Source organism: Rhinopithecus roxellana, chromosome 4, assembly GCF_007565055.1.
Source record: "Rhinopithecus roxellana isolate Shanxi Qingling chromosome 4, ASM756505v1, whole genome shotgun sequence".
Lineage (NCBI taxonomy): Eukaryota > Metazoa > Chordata > Mammalia > Primates > Cercopithecidae > Rhinopithecus > Rhinopithecus roxellana.
In genome coordinates this window covers 123,111,213-123,125,613 of record NC_044552.1, presented here as the reverse complement: position 1 = coordinate 123,125,613, position 14,401 = coordinate 123,111,213, and the positions used below count along the sequence as shown (strand labels likewise).

The 14,401-nt window shown below is 36.8% G+C and overlaps 1 protein-coding gene across 5 annotated transcripts in view; it reads left to right on the top strand.

Annotated features, from left to right (window-relative positions):
- EYA4 (EYA transcriptional coactivator and phosphatase 4) overlaps positions 1-14,401 on the top strand; it is a 287,469-nt gene that overhangs the window by 31,759 nt on the left and 241,309 nt on the right. For all 5 annotated transcript variants that reach the window (XM_010357882.2, XM_010357880.2, XM_010357884.2 and 2 more), the window contains one exon: positions 2,452-2,549. In XM_010357882.2, coding sequence (XP_010356184.1) covers positions 2,517-2,549 — 33 coding nt within the window. In that variant the 5' untranslated portion in view covers positions 2,452-2,516. The remainder of the gene's footprint in view (positions 1-2,451; positions 2,550-14,401) is intronic.

Here is a 14,401-nt window from a genome sequence, read left to right as displayed (position 1 = left end):
GATCATAGGGAACTCCCGATGAAAGCATCTATGCAACCTGGGGAAGAGAAGGCAGGGTGGCAGGAGTGGAGACCATGGACATTTGAGCCACTTCCTCATGTAACTTACTTGTGCCTTCAGGACCTGCTCAAACCCGATCACGTATATGCCACATTCATTTGATGATAGAGTGCTGCTGTGTACAGACCACTTTATGGCCAGATGGGTCAGAAAGCTCCCAGTTCATGATAGCCAGTTCAGGTTGCATGGCGACTTGATGACTCATAGTCAAACGTTCAGTTTCCACCAAAGCTCAGTAATGGGCCAAGAGCTCTCTCTCAAAAGGAGCGTAGTTATCTGTAGAAGGTGGCAGGGCCTTGCTCCAAAATCCTAGAGGCCTCTGCTGTGATTCACCTATGGGCGCCTGGCAAAGTCTCCAGACAGCATCCCTAACTGCCACTGACACCTTAAGCACCATTGGATCTGCTGGGTCATATGGCCCAAGTGGCAGAACAGCTTGCACAGCAACCTGGACCTGTTGCAGAACCTTCTCCTGTTCTGGATGCCAGGCTGTTTTATTTGGTAAAGTGAATGATTGAAGGTCTTGGGGTCGAAATGATCTGAACCTATTCTCAAACTTTAAATGGGTTAGAAACCTGGCTTGCTGGCATAGAGCCAGGCGTGGAATGTGAGTCCACTTTTGGTAAGCAGAACTGGCACTGCGGGATGAACTGAATGCCGGGTTAAGGCACCCGATGCTGATGCTCATCAGACACCCCACTCTTGGTACCAAAATCTGTATTAGTCAGAGTTCTCTAGAGGGACAGAAATAATAGGAGATATATACAAATATAAAGGGAAGTTTATTAAATATTAACTCACGTGTTCACAAAGTTTCAAAATAGGCTGCCTGCAAGCTGAGGAGCGAGGAGAGCCAGTCCGAGTCCCCAAACTGGAGCACTTGGAGTCCGATGTTTGAGGGCGGGAAGCATCTAGCCCGAGAGAAAGATGTAGGCTGGGAGGCTAGGCCCATCTCTCTTTTTCACATTTTTCTGCCTGCTTTATATTCGCTGGCAGCTGATTAGATTGTGCCTGTGAGGTTAAGGTTGGGTCTGCCTTTCCCAGCCCACTGACTCAAATATTAATCTCTTTCCGGAACACCCTCACAGACATACCCAGTATCAATACTTTGTATCCTTCAATCCAATCAGGTTGACACTCAGTATTAACCGCCACAGTGTCCAATTGTTTCTTTATATTGTAATACTCTTTTCCATTTAAATTGTATTTTCAGAAATATTTGATGTCAGTAGATATTTCTTGAAATGTGATTTCAGTGATTATATCTGTGTTCATCTACGATGAACAACTTTTTAAATCTAAATTGTTTTTATTATAATCTTAATTTTTCTTTTTTAGAATTAGAATGAACACTAGAAGTGTATCATTGTAATTTTAAATTACATTTCATTTTCTTGTGAATTTGAACACTGTTTTATGATTTGAACATATTTCTATAGGGTGTGTGCCTTTTTGTTTAAATTGTAAGAGCTCTTTTTGTGTTAAGAACATTGGCCCATTGTGTTTGATATTTGCACAGGTATTTCTAGATTTTTCTGTGCCTTTTAATTTTCATTATTGTGTGTGTGCATTTGTGTGTGTGTGTGCATGTATGTGCTTTAAAAGAGAGAGCGAGAGAGAGGTTTAGGGTTATTTGGGTTTTTGGTGTGTCTTCTGTTGCTACTATGATAAAGTCCTTTGTCTGGGGATTTAAAAATATATGCCTATTTTTCTTAGAGTTTTTTTTTTTTAACTTTAATTCACTTGAAAATATTTTAATGTATAGTATGGAGTAAAGATATTTTTTGAATAGTTAACCAGTTATTTCACCATAGTGTATTACTAATTATCTTTCCCATGTTTATTTGTAATACATTCTTTAACATATTGTCTTTTTAAGGTTGGTCATGTATTTTATATTTTTTAAAAATGAAGAGTAATTATTTTTCAGAAGAATAATCATCTGATAATTCAGACAAATTTTCCTGTAAGAGAAAGCTGTCATATTAAAATGCACACTTATTTTTTCAAATTATTTTACGTACTTTTGAAAGTAAATGGTTAATTCAAACTCTTGATTGTTAATCTATCAGATGGTTGATGACATACCTCCCTCAGCAAAATAGTGTATTAACTATTTATTGCAGACTGTGTTTATTGCAGACTATAGATATTTTTGTTGATCTGTAGGATTCCTGACTAGCTATTCACATATCCCACTTTTACCACGACACTACTTTCAAGATCATTAATTGCATCCAGATATGGAGACAATATTAGGGAATTTTCTTCTTGAAAGAATGCTCCTATAAGTTACTAATTACCATGCTATATCTTAATATGTTTTTGTCACTTTATAAATGAATATAAAGGTAACTTTTTTTCCACTTTGTTTCCATCTTCTTGTTTTAGATAGTCATTTTTACTTGAAGGAAGCTGCTTCTACTTGGGAGTGGCAGGAGAAGTGAGAGAACCACATGGAAGACGCCCAGGATTTAAATGAACAATCAGTAAGTCTTCATTCTCAGTTTTGCTGGAAAACAGTTGCGATAACACTACTGAAAATCATACGTAAAAGGGATATATTGTAAGAAGTAAGTTTTTCGTTAAATATATTTTTAAATGATTTTTGAATTTTCTTTCAAAGACCATGAAACAGACTTGGAGATTTATGCTGTTTCTGCTTAATAAGGATGTCCCATTTTGATGTCTTCCTTGATTTTCTACTTGGAAAGCCAGTGGTGAAAAGACTAGGGTGTTGAAATCACGATGCATGTTTTAGACAGTCTAAACAATTGTATACACTTCCTTTATTATTTTATTTCAGATATGCTAGATATTGTTGAATATCAGAAGTATAAAAGGAGAAAGTATATTATTAGCATGCTTGTTGATCATTTTAAGGAGGAAAGAAACCATCGTTCTCAAGGGCTTTTTGTATTTTACTAGATTCATTGCAGGACCAAGGATGCACCAGACTGATGGCAATACTTTTAAGATTCTGATATCTCAAAGGGAAAGGCTCTTTGCAACCTTTCCTCCTAGCTTGTTAGTGGTGTCTCTGTGACAGTGGTTCTTTAGTGTGTGGAACTAGAGGCAATGGGAGGGCTTCCCTCACACCCCCACACCTTCACACTACTGGAAGCTGTCCTTTGAACTGTTTTGCATACAGGCAACTCATGGTGCTACAAGTAACAAGACCTGTACTTACTGAGAGTGTGTTCTGCAGTCTGATGTTGTTCTTTTTTTTTTTTTTTTTTGATGCCATTCTTTATTAGCTTATGTGATCATGACCTAATCTTACAGTCAAATGTTTCTCCATCAAGCAACTGAGGAAAAGATACTTATATATAATAATGGGTTCTAGAAAAGGTACATGTGATGAGTTTAATTTTAAGAGAGTTGTATATTCTGGTGCCATTTGAAGTTAATTTGATTTGCTTTGTAGTGGATATTTAAAAGAAATGATAGCCATGCCTTTAATTTGGATAGAGATGACCATAGTCTCATTTCATTATATATTACTTTATTATTTATTTCACATGGCATCATAGGAAAAATGCAACAAAGAGTTATAAAGTGAAAAAACTACAAAATCTGTCAAATTGTAGCGATACATTCCTCTAGAATTGTGTGACTCCTTTGGTAAGGTAAACAGAAATGGCTATGGGAAGGCAAGGGTTTTAAAACTTTTAAAAATGCTGGTTATTGACTGTAAATATTCACAGAATGGACTCTGGCAAAATGGAGGTTAGTCATCATGACTGTTGGAATCAGAGGTCTATCTGTGTGACTATGGTGGAGTTGAATAGTTAGTAGTAAGTGTTGACAACATCTTAGTGGTGATGCTTCATTAAAGGAGTACTGTTGATCTGAACTTTGTTCTGATACACCGAGGGTCACATACAAGTGTGTGTGTATATGCAAATATGTGTATGTATGTGTGTGTATATGTTAGAGTGACCAACGGTCTTTGTTTCCAGAGACTGAGGGGTTTCTAGGGACACAGAACTTTCAGTGCTAAAGCTGGCAGAGTTTGGGGAAAACCAGATGGTTGATTCTGTTAATTACTATAGGATGTGTATATACTCAAGAAAGAATTTTGTTTTCAATGCATTTGAGAATGTATTTTTATGTTTAACAATAAAGTGACGTGTTATTAAAGATGCATCATATCACCGTTCACAAAATGAAGCACAGAACTTGCAAATCAGATATGGTATCCTTCTAGTGATATTTTAAGGTCATGGAGCTCACTATTTCTTTTTGAAGTATGTTTTTAAAAGTTTCCAGTGATGCTAATGAGCAGTCAGGTTTGAGAACAGGAAATCTAGGGTGACCTACCTACCCTCTCAGCTTGAACCCATTTGCTAAATTTAAATTTCAAACATGTAGACCAATGTATTCATCTCGCAAATGTGGAAAGAGATGCTTAGAACTGTTAAATGACTTGCCCATATTGGCATGGCTGGTAAGAGGCAGAGTTGGGACTTCACACAGTTCTTCTGACTCCAAGTCCAAAGCTCTCTCCATAACATCAACATGCCTCATTGCTTTTGGGTTATGCATATTATGGCATCTATAGAAATGTCAAAAAAAAAAGAAAAGAAAAGAAAAGAAAAAGAGTCAGCCTTTTTACATGGAAATGATTTATCTTTGAATGAAATCTTTAAATGACTCTAAATTTTGTGGAGTATATTAATGTCTCAAAATATTTTGAAAAATGATTAATTTATTAAGACATAGAACAAGTAGGGATGGAATTAAAGTTCATAGTTCAATGAAAGTGAATTTACACATATCGTTGCTATTTTGGTTCAAGGGGGATTCTTTGGATGTAGACATAGCAATAGGAGTCATTTATGACACATGCACACTGCATCTAGCATTTTCCATATACTCTCTCCAGTTCTTACCATGTATCCCTTCATTGCAATTTTTAAGACCACTGTTTTATAGATGAAACTATGACATAGAGAGTGTCACGGTCAAACAGCTGTTAAGTAGCAGAGATCAGAATTAAACCTACTTCTTTCTAGCTGGTCCCAAAACTTTTAATGGATTTTGCGTGATACAACATAATATGGTAGTTAAGGGCGTGAGCTATAAAACCACTCCATAGAGGAGGAAGAGTTTAAGTAATTTCCCTGTCACTTAAATACTTTAAAACCATTGGGAAATTACTTACTCTTCCTCCTCTATGGAGTGGAAGGCTATTAAAAAGATGTTTTATGAAGTGCTTGCACATACCTCACTTATAAATGTTAGCTACTGTCACAAATACCTGAGATATTCAGATGCTCTTTAATGAGTATTCATTCATTCTAGCATATCCAGCTACTGACCAGACATCCCTTCCTGGAAGTTCACAGGTCCACACACTCAGCAAATGAAAAATAAATTCACCAGCTCTCCTCCCCTCTCCCAGCTTTTCTCTTTTTGTCCTTTGTGCCAGTATTACTCATCTCAGTGTGATGGCATCATCAGCTACTGAATGGGTTATGGCAGCAAAGAGGTAGTAATCCTCCTTTGCTTCATCCCCCATCTCAAAGCTTTGTCCACTCTTAATGTTTAATGTCATTCAAAGCTGTTCTTTTTGCTGGAGCTCCCTTAGTTTAGTTGAGATCTTTATTTTATCTCTTGACTTTCTTATTTTACTTTAAGTTGCTTCCAGAGTTGTCTTCCTAAAATACAACCCTGATCACATTGCTACCCTCATTTTTATCCTTCACAAGCCCTTTCTTGCCTTCAAGGGAGAGGCTCAAGTGTGTCATCAAGCATACAGAGCTTAATGCTTATTTATTTCTTCAGTTTTTTTTTTTTTTCTGGTTTCTGAATCTCCCAGATTCTCTGAAGTCTCTATGCATTTGCAAGTGCTTTAACGTCTTCCCAGAGGGGTCTCTTTCCCACCAGGATAACCTGTAATTCTTGAAGACTCCGTTTAGGTTTCCATGCCTCTGAGCAGCCCTCTCAGACTACCTCCTTTCTTCTCACCCAATCAGCCCTTCTGGTTAGGGCCCTCTGCAGTGTGCTGCCATAACCCTTTGACATTTACCCCTAACCCAGCACTTACCCGACAGGACTGAAACCCTATCTGTTTACTTGCCTATCTCACCACTACATTATAAACTACTTAAGAGTAATGGTGGTTCTTGTTCATCTTGTACTCTTACTTCTTAGCATGATTCTTGCCAGTGTTCAGTAAATGTTTTCTTCAAAAGCTTTTATATACTTGTAGTGAGTTATGTTAATAAGTAGCCTGACAAATTTTAGAAAGCCAAAATGTTATTCTCAGAGTAGATTACTTACTCATGAAGTTATATTCCACTCACTTAAAAAATTGCATAGAAGGTCTAACATGAGTTTAACTGCATGTGACCAAAACAAAGTTCTGTCCTTCATTTTTCCTCTAGTATATCTGGCTCCTATTTGGCGTTCTGGATTAGAGGATGTAGAGAATTTTAAGAGATAAGCAACTAAAAATAATATTTAATTTTCATAAATTTATCTGCAATTCTATTTTAGAGTTTCATGATTCTTTAGAGTTGGTTTAAGTTATAGCCAGTTGCAGCTTATTACAGTTTTTAATGAAATGCTCTTGATAATAGAAACGGCTATGAATGTAGGTTATACCTAGCAATAGCTCCCTTCATACCGTGAAATATATTGTATTTTTTTGTATGCAAGCAGAGAATGAGCAATATTTATTAGTTTTATAGCTTCTATAGTATCCTTATAGATTGAGGTGTTTTATAATCCTATTTTCATGCTCCTGAATATTACTTCAGATTTTTTCTCATCTAAAACATTCATATCAACAGGAGATGGAGTCTGGCCTAAATTAACAATCAAGCCAGCAGGTTTGAAAATAAATATGTTTTATTAATGTTAAGTATTGTATGTTATAAAATAAAACATTAGTGAATATTAAGTAAAACTAAGTAAAATGGATAATTTACAGTAGGATTGCTTTCCCTAAATGTTATGCATTAAGGGCCTGAACATTCGTGTGTATTTCCACATTGTTACTAAATCAATTCACTTATATTGTTGGTGGCATGATTTTATTAGTGACATCTAAATTAACTCACATTCATTGGATCATGTTACGTATTGTATGATTCATTAATACTTCTGGAAATTCATTTCTATGTACATTTGTAGATATAATACATTTCATATTTCAAAGCTATTCTATTTGTATTTATGAAACATTTTCATAGACGTGTCAGCAATACTTTTGGAAATTCGTTTCTACAGATGTTTGTAGATAAAAATTGTATTTATTTGCCTGCACCAAACATGCTAGTTTAATAATGTCTATTAAAATTCTAGAGCTAGTTTAGTAAATTAATTTATTTTTATCTCTCTCCCTTGTTTTTCTTTAGAGTACTCATGACTTTGATTATTCCTCAGATCTTTGTTCCTAGACATCCTACAGTGTTATCTTCGATTATAGCCAGTAGCCCGTCTTTAAAATGTGTGTTCCTCTCTGTGTCAGATTTCTAACTATTGTATAGAATTGAATTTACCATTAAACTTATCATCTGGATGTAGAACTTCAGAACCACCAATTTCTGACGGTGTTTAAACACCGTCAGAATATAATTATTTTGATTATAATTATTTTGATTCATTTTCATTTAAATCATTTTTATATTCTTATACTGTGACATTATCAAAATCCTAAAATCCTATTATTCTATTGCTTTATTCTTGGGTACTCTAAACCAATTCGACCAGCAGGCATACTTGTACTGAATATCTTAAATGTATTTTATTTAGATCTAAACAACGTTGGATTATTCTTTTGGAGGATCAAATTCTGTATGGAAGAACTTGACCTTTAAACTAGTTAAAAGAATCTTGTTTACAACATGTAATTTTTATACTATCCAACTGAACAACACACTTCAGAGTTCTGTGGAATTCTGTTCAAAGCGCAGTTTCAGAATTACTGTTAACTCCAAATTGCCAATTACAGCTTGACTTTGCAGTTATGTAATAGAGTACCTAAACTGAAGTTACAAAGTAGATATATTAAGTATATGTTAATGTTTAATAATCATTAAGGCTTACTCTTTCATTTTGGGCATTTTAAAAAGAATAGTTTTGTTTTTTTTTTGGCTTTTTTTTTTTTTTTTTTTTGAGATGGAGTCTCCTTCTGTTGAGTACAGTGGTACAATCTCGGCTTACTGCAACCTCTGCCTCCTGGGTTCAAGCGATTCTCTTGCCTCAGCCTCCCGAGTAGATGGGACTACAGGCACGTGCCACGGCGACCAGCTAATTTTTTGTATTTTTAGTAGAGACAGGGTTTCACCCTGTTAGCCAGGATGGTCTCGATCTCCTGACCTCGTGATCTGCCCTCCTCGGCCTCCCAAAGTGCTGGAATTACAGGTGTGAGCCACCACGCCCGGCGAATAGTAGTTTTATTGAGATGTCATTTTCATACAATACAGCTCACCCACTTAAAGTGTACAATTCAGTGATTTCTAGGGTATTCATAGAGATGTACAATTATTACCACAATCAATTTTAGAGATTTTTTAATCAGTTGAAACAGAGATCTCATGCCCATTAGTACACCCCCTGTTCCCCGGACTAGCACCCCTCAGCCCTAGACAAGCACCAGTCCACTTCCTATCTCTATGGATTTGTCTGTTCTTGACCTTTCATATAAATTGAGTCATACAATGTGAGAACTTTTGTGGCTTGCTTTTTATATGTGACATAATATTTGCAAGGTTCATCCATGTTGTAGCATGAATCAGTACTTAATTCCTTTTTATTGCCAAATAATGTTCCATTGTATGGAGACACTTCTATTTATACTCTTTAAATAGAAAGAATATAAATTTACCCATATTTTATGAGGTTACTTCCTTATTTATAATTGTGTTTTAAGAGTACTCTCTATATTCTAGATGAAAGTCCTTCACCAGATCTATACGTTTCAAAGGATATCTCCCATTATGTGGGTTGTCTTTTCACTTTCTTGATAGTGTCCTTTGATGCACAGAAGTTTTAAATTTGAGTCCAGTTTATCTATTTTCTTCTTTTGTCACTTGCGCTTTTAGTGTTGTGTGTAGGAAATCTTTGCTTAACTCAGGGTCATGGTCACGAAGATTTACTCCTATGATTTCATTTCTTTATGAGTTCTCATCTGTAAGCGAGAACATGTGATATTTCACTTTCTGTATCTGAGTTGCTTCACTTGAGATAATGGCCTTCACAAAGATTTACTCCTATGATTTTTTATATGAATTTTATAGTTTTCAATAGCTTTAGCTCTTATATTTAGGTCTTTAGTTCATTTTGAGTTAAATTTTATTGAGGAAGATTTTTTTTTATTTCAATTTTATTTTAGATTTCAGGGGTACATGTGCAGGTTTGTGACATGGGTATATTGTGTGACACTGAGGTTTGGGGTACGATTGATGCCAGCACCTAGGTTGTGAGAATAATACCCAACCGGTAAGTGTTCAGCCCTTGTTCCTCTTCCTCCCTTCCACTTCTGGTAGTTCCCACTGTCTTGTTTCTGTCTCTGTGTCCATGTTTCCTCACCGCTTAGCTCTCACATCTAAGTGAGAACATGTGGTATTTGTTTTTTTATTCCTGTATTGATTCACTTAGGATAATGGCCTCCAGCTGCATCCATGTGGCTGCAAAGGAGAGGATTTCATTTTTTTATGGCTGTATAGTATCCCATGGTATATATAAACCACATTTTCTTTATCCATTCCATTGTGGTGGGCACCTAAGTTGGTTCCACGTCTTTACTATTGTGAATAATGTCTTTTTGATAGAACGGGTTATTTTCCTTTGGGTCTAAAAACAGTGGTAGGATTGCTGGGTCAAATGGTAGTTCTGTTTAAAGTTCTTTGAGAAATCTCCAACCTGCTTCCACAGTGGCTGAACTAATTTACATTCCCACCAACAGTATATAAGTGTTTCCTTTTTTCTGCAGCCTTGCCAACATCTGTTATGTTTTGACTGGTTAATAATAGCCATTCTGAGTGGTGTGAGATGGTATTTCATTGTGGTTCTGATTTGCACTTCTCTGGTCATTAGTGATGTTAAGCAGTTGTTCATGTTTGTTGGCCGCTTGTATGTCCTCTTGAGAAGTGTCTGGTCATATCCTTTTCCTACTTTTAGGTATTTTTTAAACTCTGAGTTTTTATATTTTTGTGTGAGTTTATGAAAATTCAGCACAATATTTCATTAATTATTATCTTCTATGGCCTTCTAAAATTATAATTTGATTTGTTAAAACTTTTTCTCAAATCTTAGAATACATATGATATATATATGTGTATATATGTATGTATGGAGAGCCTCATATTATGCAGAATATGGATTATGATTGTATGCCACTTGCCAAGATCTGGAGACTAAGTATTACATTTTCTTCTGTCAAATGTGATCAGCTGGTAGCAGGGGCTTGTGTTGAGAAGGAACCTATGGCTACATCCTAGCTCATTGGAAAAGTAACGTTATCAATTTGGTGTGATTTGCCATGGACTTGGTAAGAAAGAAGGGTAGCACCAAGCCTCATACCTGCTAATTCTGGGCTGATGAGTTGTCAAGATCCCTGGGAAGTTGGTCTGGATAGTATAGCTATAAATAAGAGCTATGATATCTTTGGGTATCAAAAGTCTTGTGTCTGAACTTACAAGTTACATATTGTTATCTAATAATTCTACCTTATAAATTAAAATGAAAATAATTTATTCCAGGCACGGTGGCTCATGCCTGTAATTCCGGCCCTTTGGGAGGCCGAGGCGGGTGGATCACCTGAGGTCAGGAGTTCGAGACCAGCCTGGCCAACAAGGCGAAACCCCGTATCTACTAAAAATACAAAAATTAGGTGGGCCTGGTGACGCATGCCTGTAGTCCCAGCTACTTGGAAGGCTGAGGCATGAGAATTACTTGAACCCGGGAAGCAGAGGTTGCAGTGAGCCGAGATTGTGCCACTGTGCTCCACGCTGAGTGACAGAACAAGATTCTGTCTCAATAATAATAATAATTTTAAAAAATAAAAATTAAAATGAAAATAATTTTTGTACTAGAAGTATAATCTAAAACATTCATAAACATAGTGCTATTTCTGCTATAAAGTATACAACAAATGGAAAAATTCACTGATGAAAAAAGTTAGTGTTCATTGATAGAGGTACCATGCTAAGTGCTTTATGCACTCATGTCACTAAATCTCATAACGACCCTTTGTGGAGGCTCTGTCATTTTCTTCAACCCCAGTCTGAAGAAAAGTACATTGAAGCAGAGTTTAGGTATCTTATTCAGGGTTGTGCCAGCTTGGAAGCTATGCTGATGGAATATGAACTTACATAGTCTTTGTTCCAGAATCCATATTTTTTTTTTTTTGTAATATGTAAGTTTAAGGGGTACAAGTGTGGTTTTGTTACATGGATATATTGCATGGTGATGAAGTCTGGGCTTTCAATGTAACCATCATTCGAACAGTGTATATTGTAACCATTAAGTAATTTCTCATCCCTCACTCCCACCCACCTTCCCACCCTTCCAGGTCTCCAGTGACTATTATCCCACTCTGTTTCCATGTGTACATATTATTTAGCTCCCATTTATGAGTGTGAACATGTGATATTGAACTTTCTGTATCTGAGTTGTTTCACTTCAGATAATGGCCTTCATTTCCATCTATGCTACTGCAAAAGACACAATTTCATGTTAAACACATGAACTCACCTGCTTCTATCAGCTTAACATGATTTTCAGACCCTTCAGTCCACTTGGTGTCATAAAGTATGTATTAAAACTCAACATGATTTTAGATTATTTATATGGAGATCGAACAATTTTAAATATGGGTTTGAGTGAGAAATTTAAATAACTCCACTGTGATTACAGATTAATTGTATAAGCTTCATTAATCACATATCTTGGCTCACTGCAACCTCCACCTCCTGGGTTCAAGTGATTTTCCTGTCTCAGCCTCCTAGTAGCTGGGACTACAGGTGCACACCACCACAACAGAATAATTTTTTGTAATTTTAGTGGAGATGGGGTTTTGCAACATTGGCTAGGCTGGTCTTGAACTCCTGGCCTCATGTGATCCACCTGCCTTGACCTCCCAAAGTGCTGGGATTACAGGCATGAGCCACTGCACCTGACCCCATTAGTAAATATTTTAACGGGCAGTTGTAAGATAGCAGAATGTATGGAAATTGAATGGTAGTTCAGCAAATTCATTTAAATAAGCATTTCAAGACTTCTTGCTGTCTTCTAGAAACTTTGCTAAACTAGGGATTAAAAGATGAATATAATAATTCCTATTCTTCCGCTAAATTTTAGTTTAGCCTAAGATTATATGATACTGTGTAAGTTCTATTCTTTAATTCTTTTAAAACGAGACTTGGATAGTTAGTACTAATTCATTCAGTGGATATTTGTGGAGCACTGCTATATTTGAAGCATGGTTTTCATTGTTGGAAATACTTGGTGGACAAAATGGACAAATATTACTGTTCTTGTGGAACTTATATTATTGGGGGGGAGACAAACAGTAAAGAAATATAGTATATCAGATAGTATTAAATGCAAGGAGAAAAACCAAATAAAGCAGGGAGGAGGATAGGAAGTGCTTGCGGGCAGGGTAGGTAGGTGAAGGGACAGCTGCAGTTTTTGGAGAGTAGTTAGGGAGGCCTCACTGAGAAGATGTTGGGCAAGGACTCAAGAGAGGCAAGGAAGCGAGCCATGTGGATATCTGGGGAAAGCGGGTTTTAGTTAGAAGGAACAGCAACCGTGGGGTGGTAGCATGCAGGGTAGGTTCAAGGAATAATGTCAGTGTTGGTAGTGATGGGCAGAACTGCAAAGAGGCTACAAAGGCTGCAAAGAGGCTACAAAGGTGATCAGCATGGGCATGTGAGGGTGGAGGAATACATATTGTGTAGAGGTTTCCAGACCATTGTAAGGCTTAAACTTTTTCTCTTAATGACATTGAAGCAGTTGGAGGGTTTTGAGCTTAGGGATTGTGTAATGTGACTGAAGTTTTTAAATAACCACTCTGGCTTTTATTTTGAAAATAGACTATGATGACAAGAGCAGAGACTGGCTGTTGTAACTATCCAGATGAAAAATCGACAAAGTAGCGTTGGAGGTAGCAAGTGATTGCATTTGGGTTGATCTAAGATGACTTTCTGATGTATTGGATATGAATTATGATAGACTGAAAGGCGTCAGAGACAACTTCAAGGTCTTTGTGCAGAGAAATGGGAAGGATGGAGTTAGCATTGACTGAGATTGGATGACTTGGGAAGAATAGGTTGGGGGTGCAGATCAGGAGGTCAGTTTTAGACTCAATGGCAGAGGCATTGCTGTGTTTTCACCAACCCGCTTTCATACACCTCTTTTCTGGTGCATCTCAGTTTCTGTCAGCAGGGCCATATGACTAGTGCTGGCCCATGAAATGTAAGGAGAAGTGATAATGTGGATCATTTTGAGACTGAGGCAGTGAGAAGCCCCAGAAAGATTCTTTGGTCTCTGTGTTCTCCTAGGGTATTGAAGGAGGAGAAGGCCTCAGGGAAACAAGGGAGATCCCCAATTACAGAGAACGGCTGGATTGCTGATGCACTGCATGGGGACACATTCTCAGGGGCGTGTTAACCAACTAAGCTAATAAAGGCATGTGAAATTTTACTTTCTCTTAGGCATATGCATCAGATGTAACCATTGGGAACTCCGGGGAGTGAGTTGAACTTGAAATATAAATTTAGGAGGCTTCAAGATATCAGTGGCATTTCAAAACATTGTATTTGTTGAAATCCCCGAAAGAATAAGTCTAGCTAGGGACAAATTAAAAGGACTAAGCCCTGGGCACCCTAAATTTAGAGATCAAGGAGATGTTAGTTTACATAGATAGCTGCTTGATCCTGATACCCATAAGCACTGAGTTATGTTGTAGACTGTATGTGGCCACATTCAGTGAATTTTCCTTCGAGGTGCTTTTTTCCAAATTGCCAAAAACACGTATCCATGTCACTGATTACTGGATGCACCTCTATCATAGCAGAAAGAGCACCATACAGCTATGAATAGGTATTGAGACAATATTCACTTATTTGAGATTTCCATCAAAGTGAACAAATCGTGAAATATTTAGAAGAAAATTCAGTCAACAGTTTTCATTTTTTCATTGCTTTGTTTGTAGATGTGATGTTTCTAGGCATTTCAGGTTAGGAAAGAATTAATCTAATTAGAGTTTTTTAACCTCAGCATTGTTGACATTTTGGGTCACAAAATTCTTTATAGTGTTAGGGAGGGGTGCTGTCCTGTACATTGTGTTATTTAGCAGCATCTCTGGTATCTACCCACTAGATGT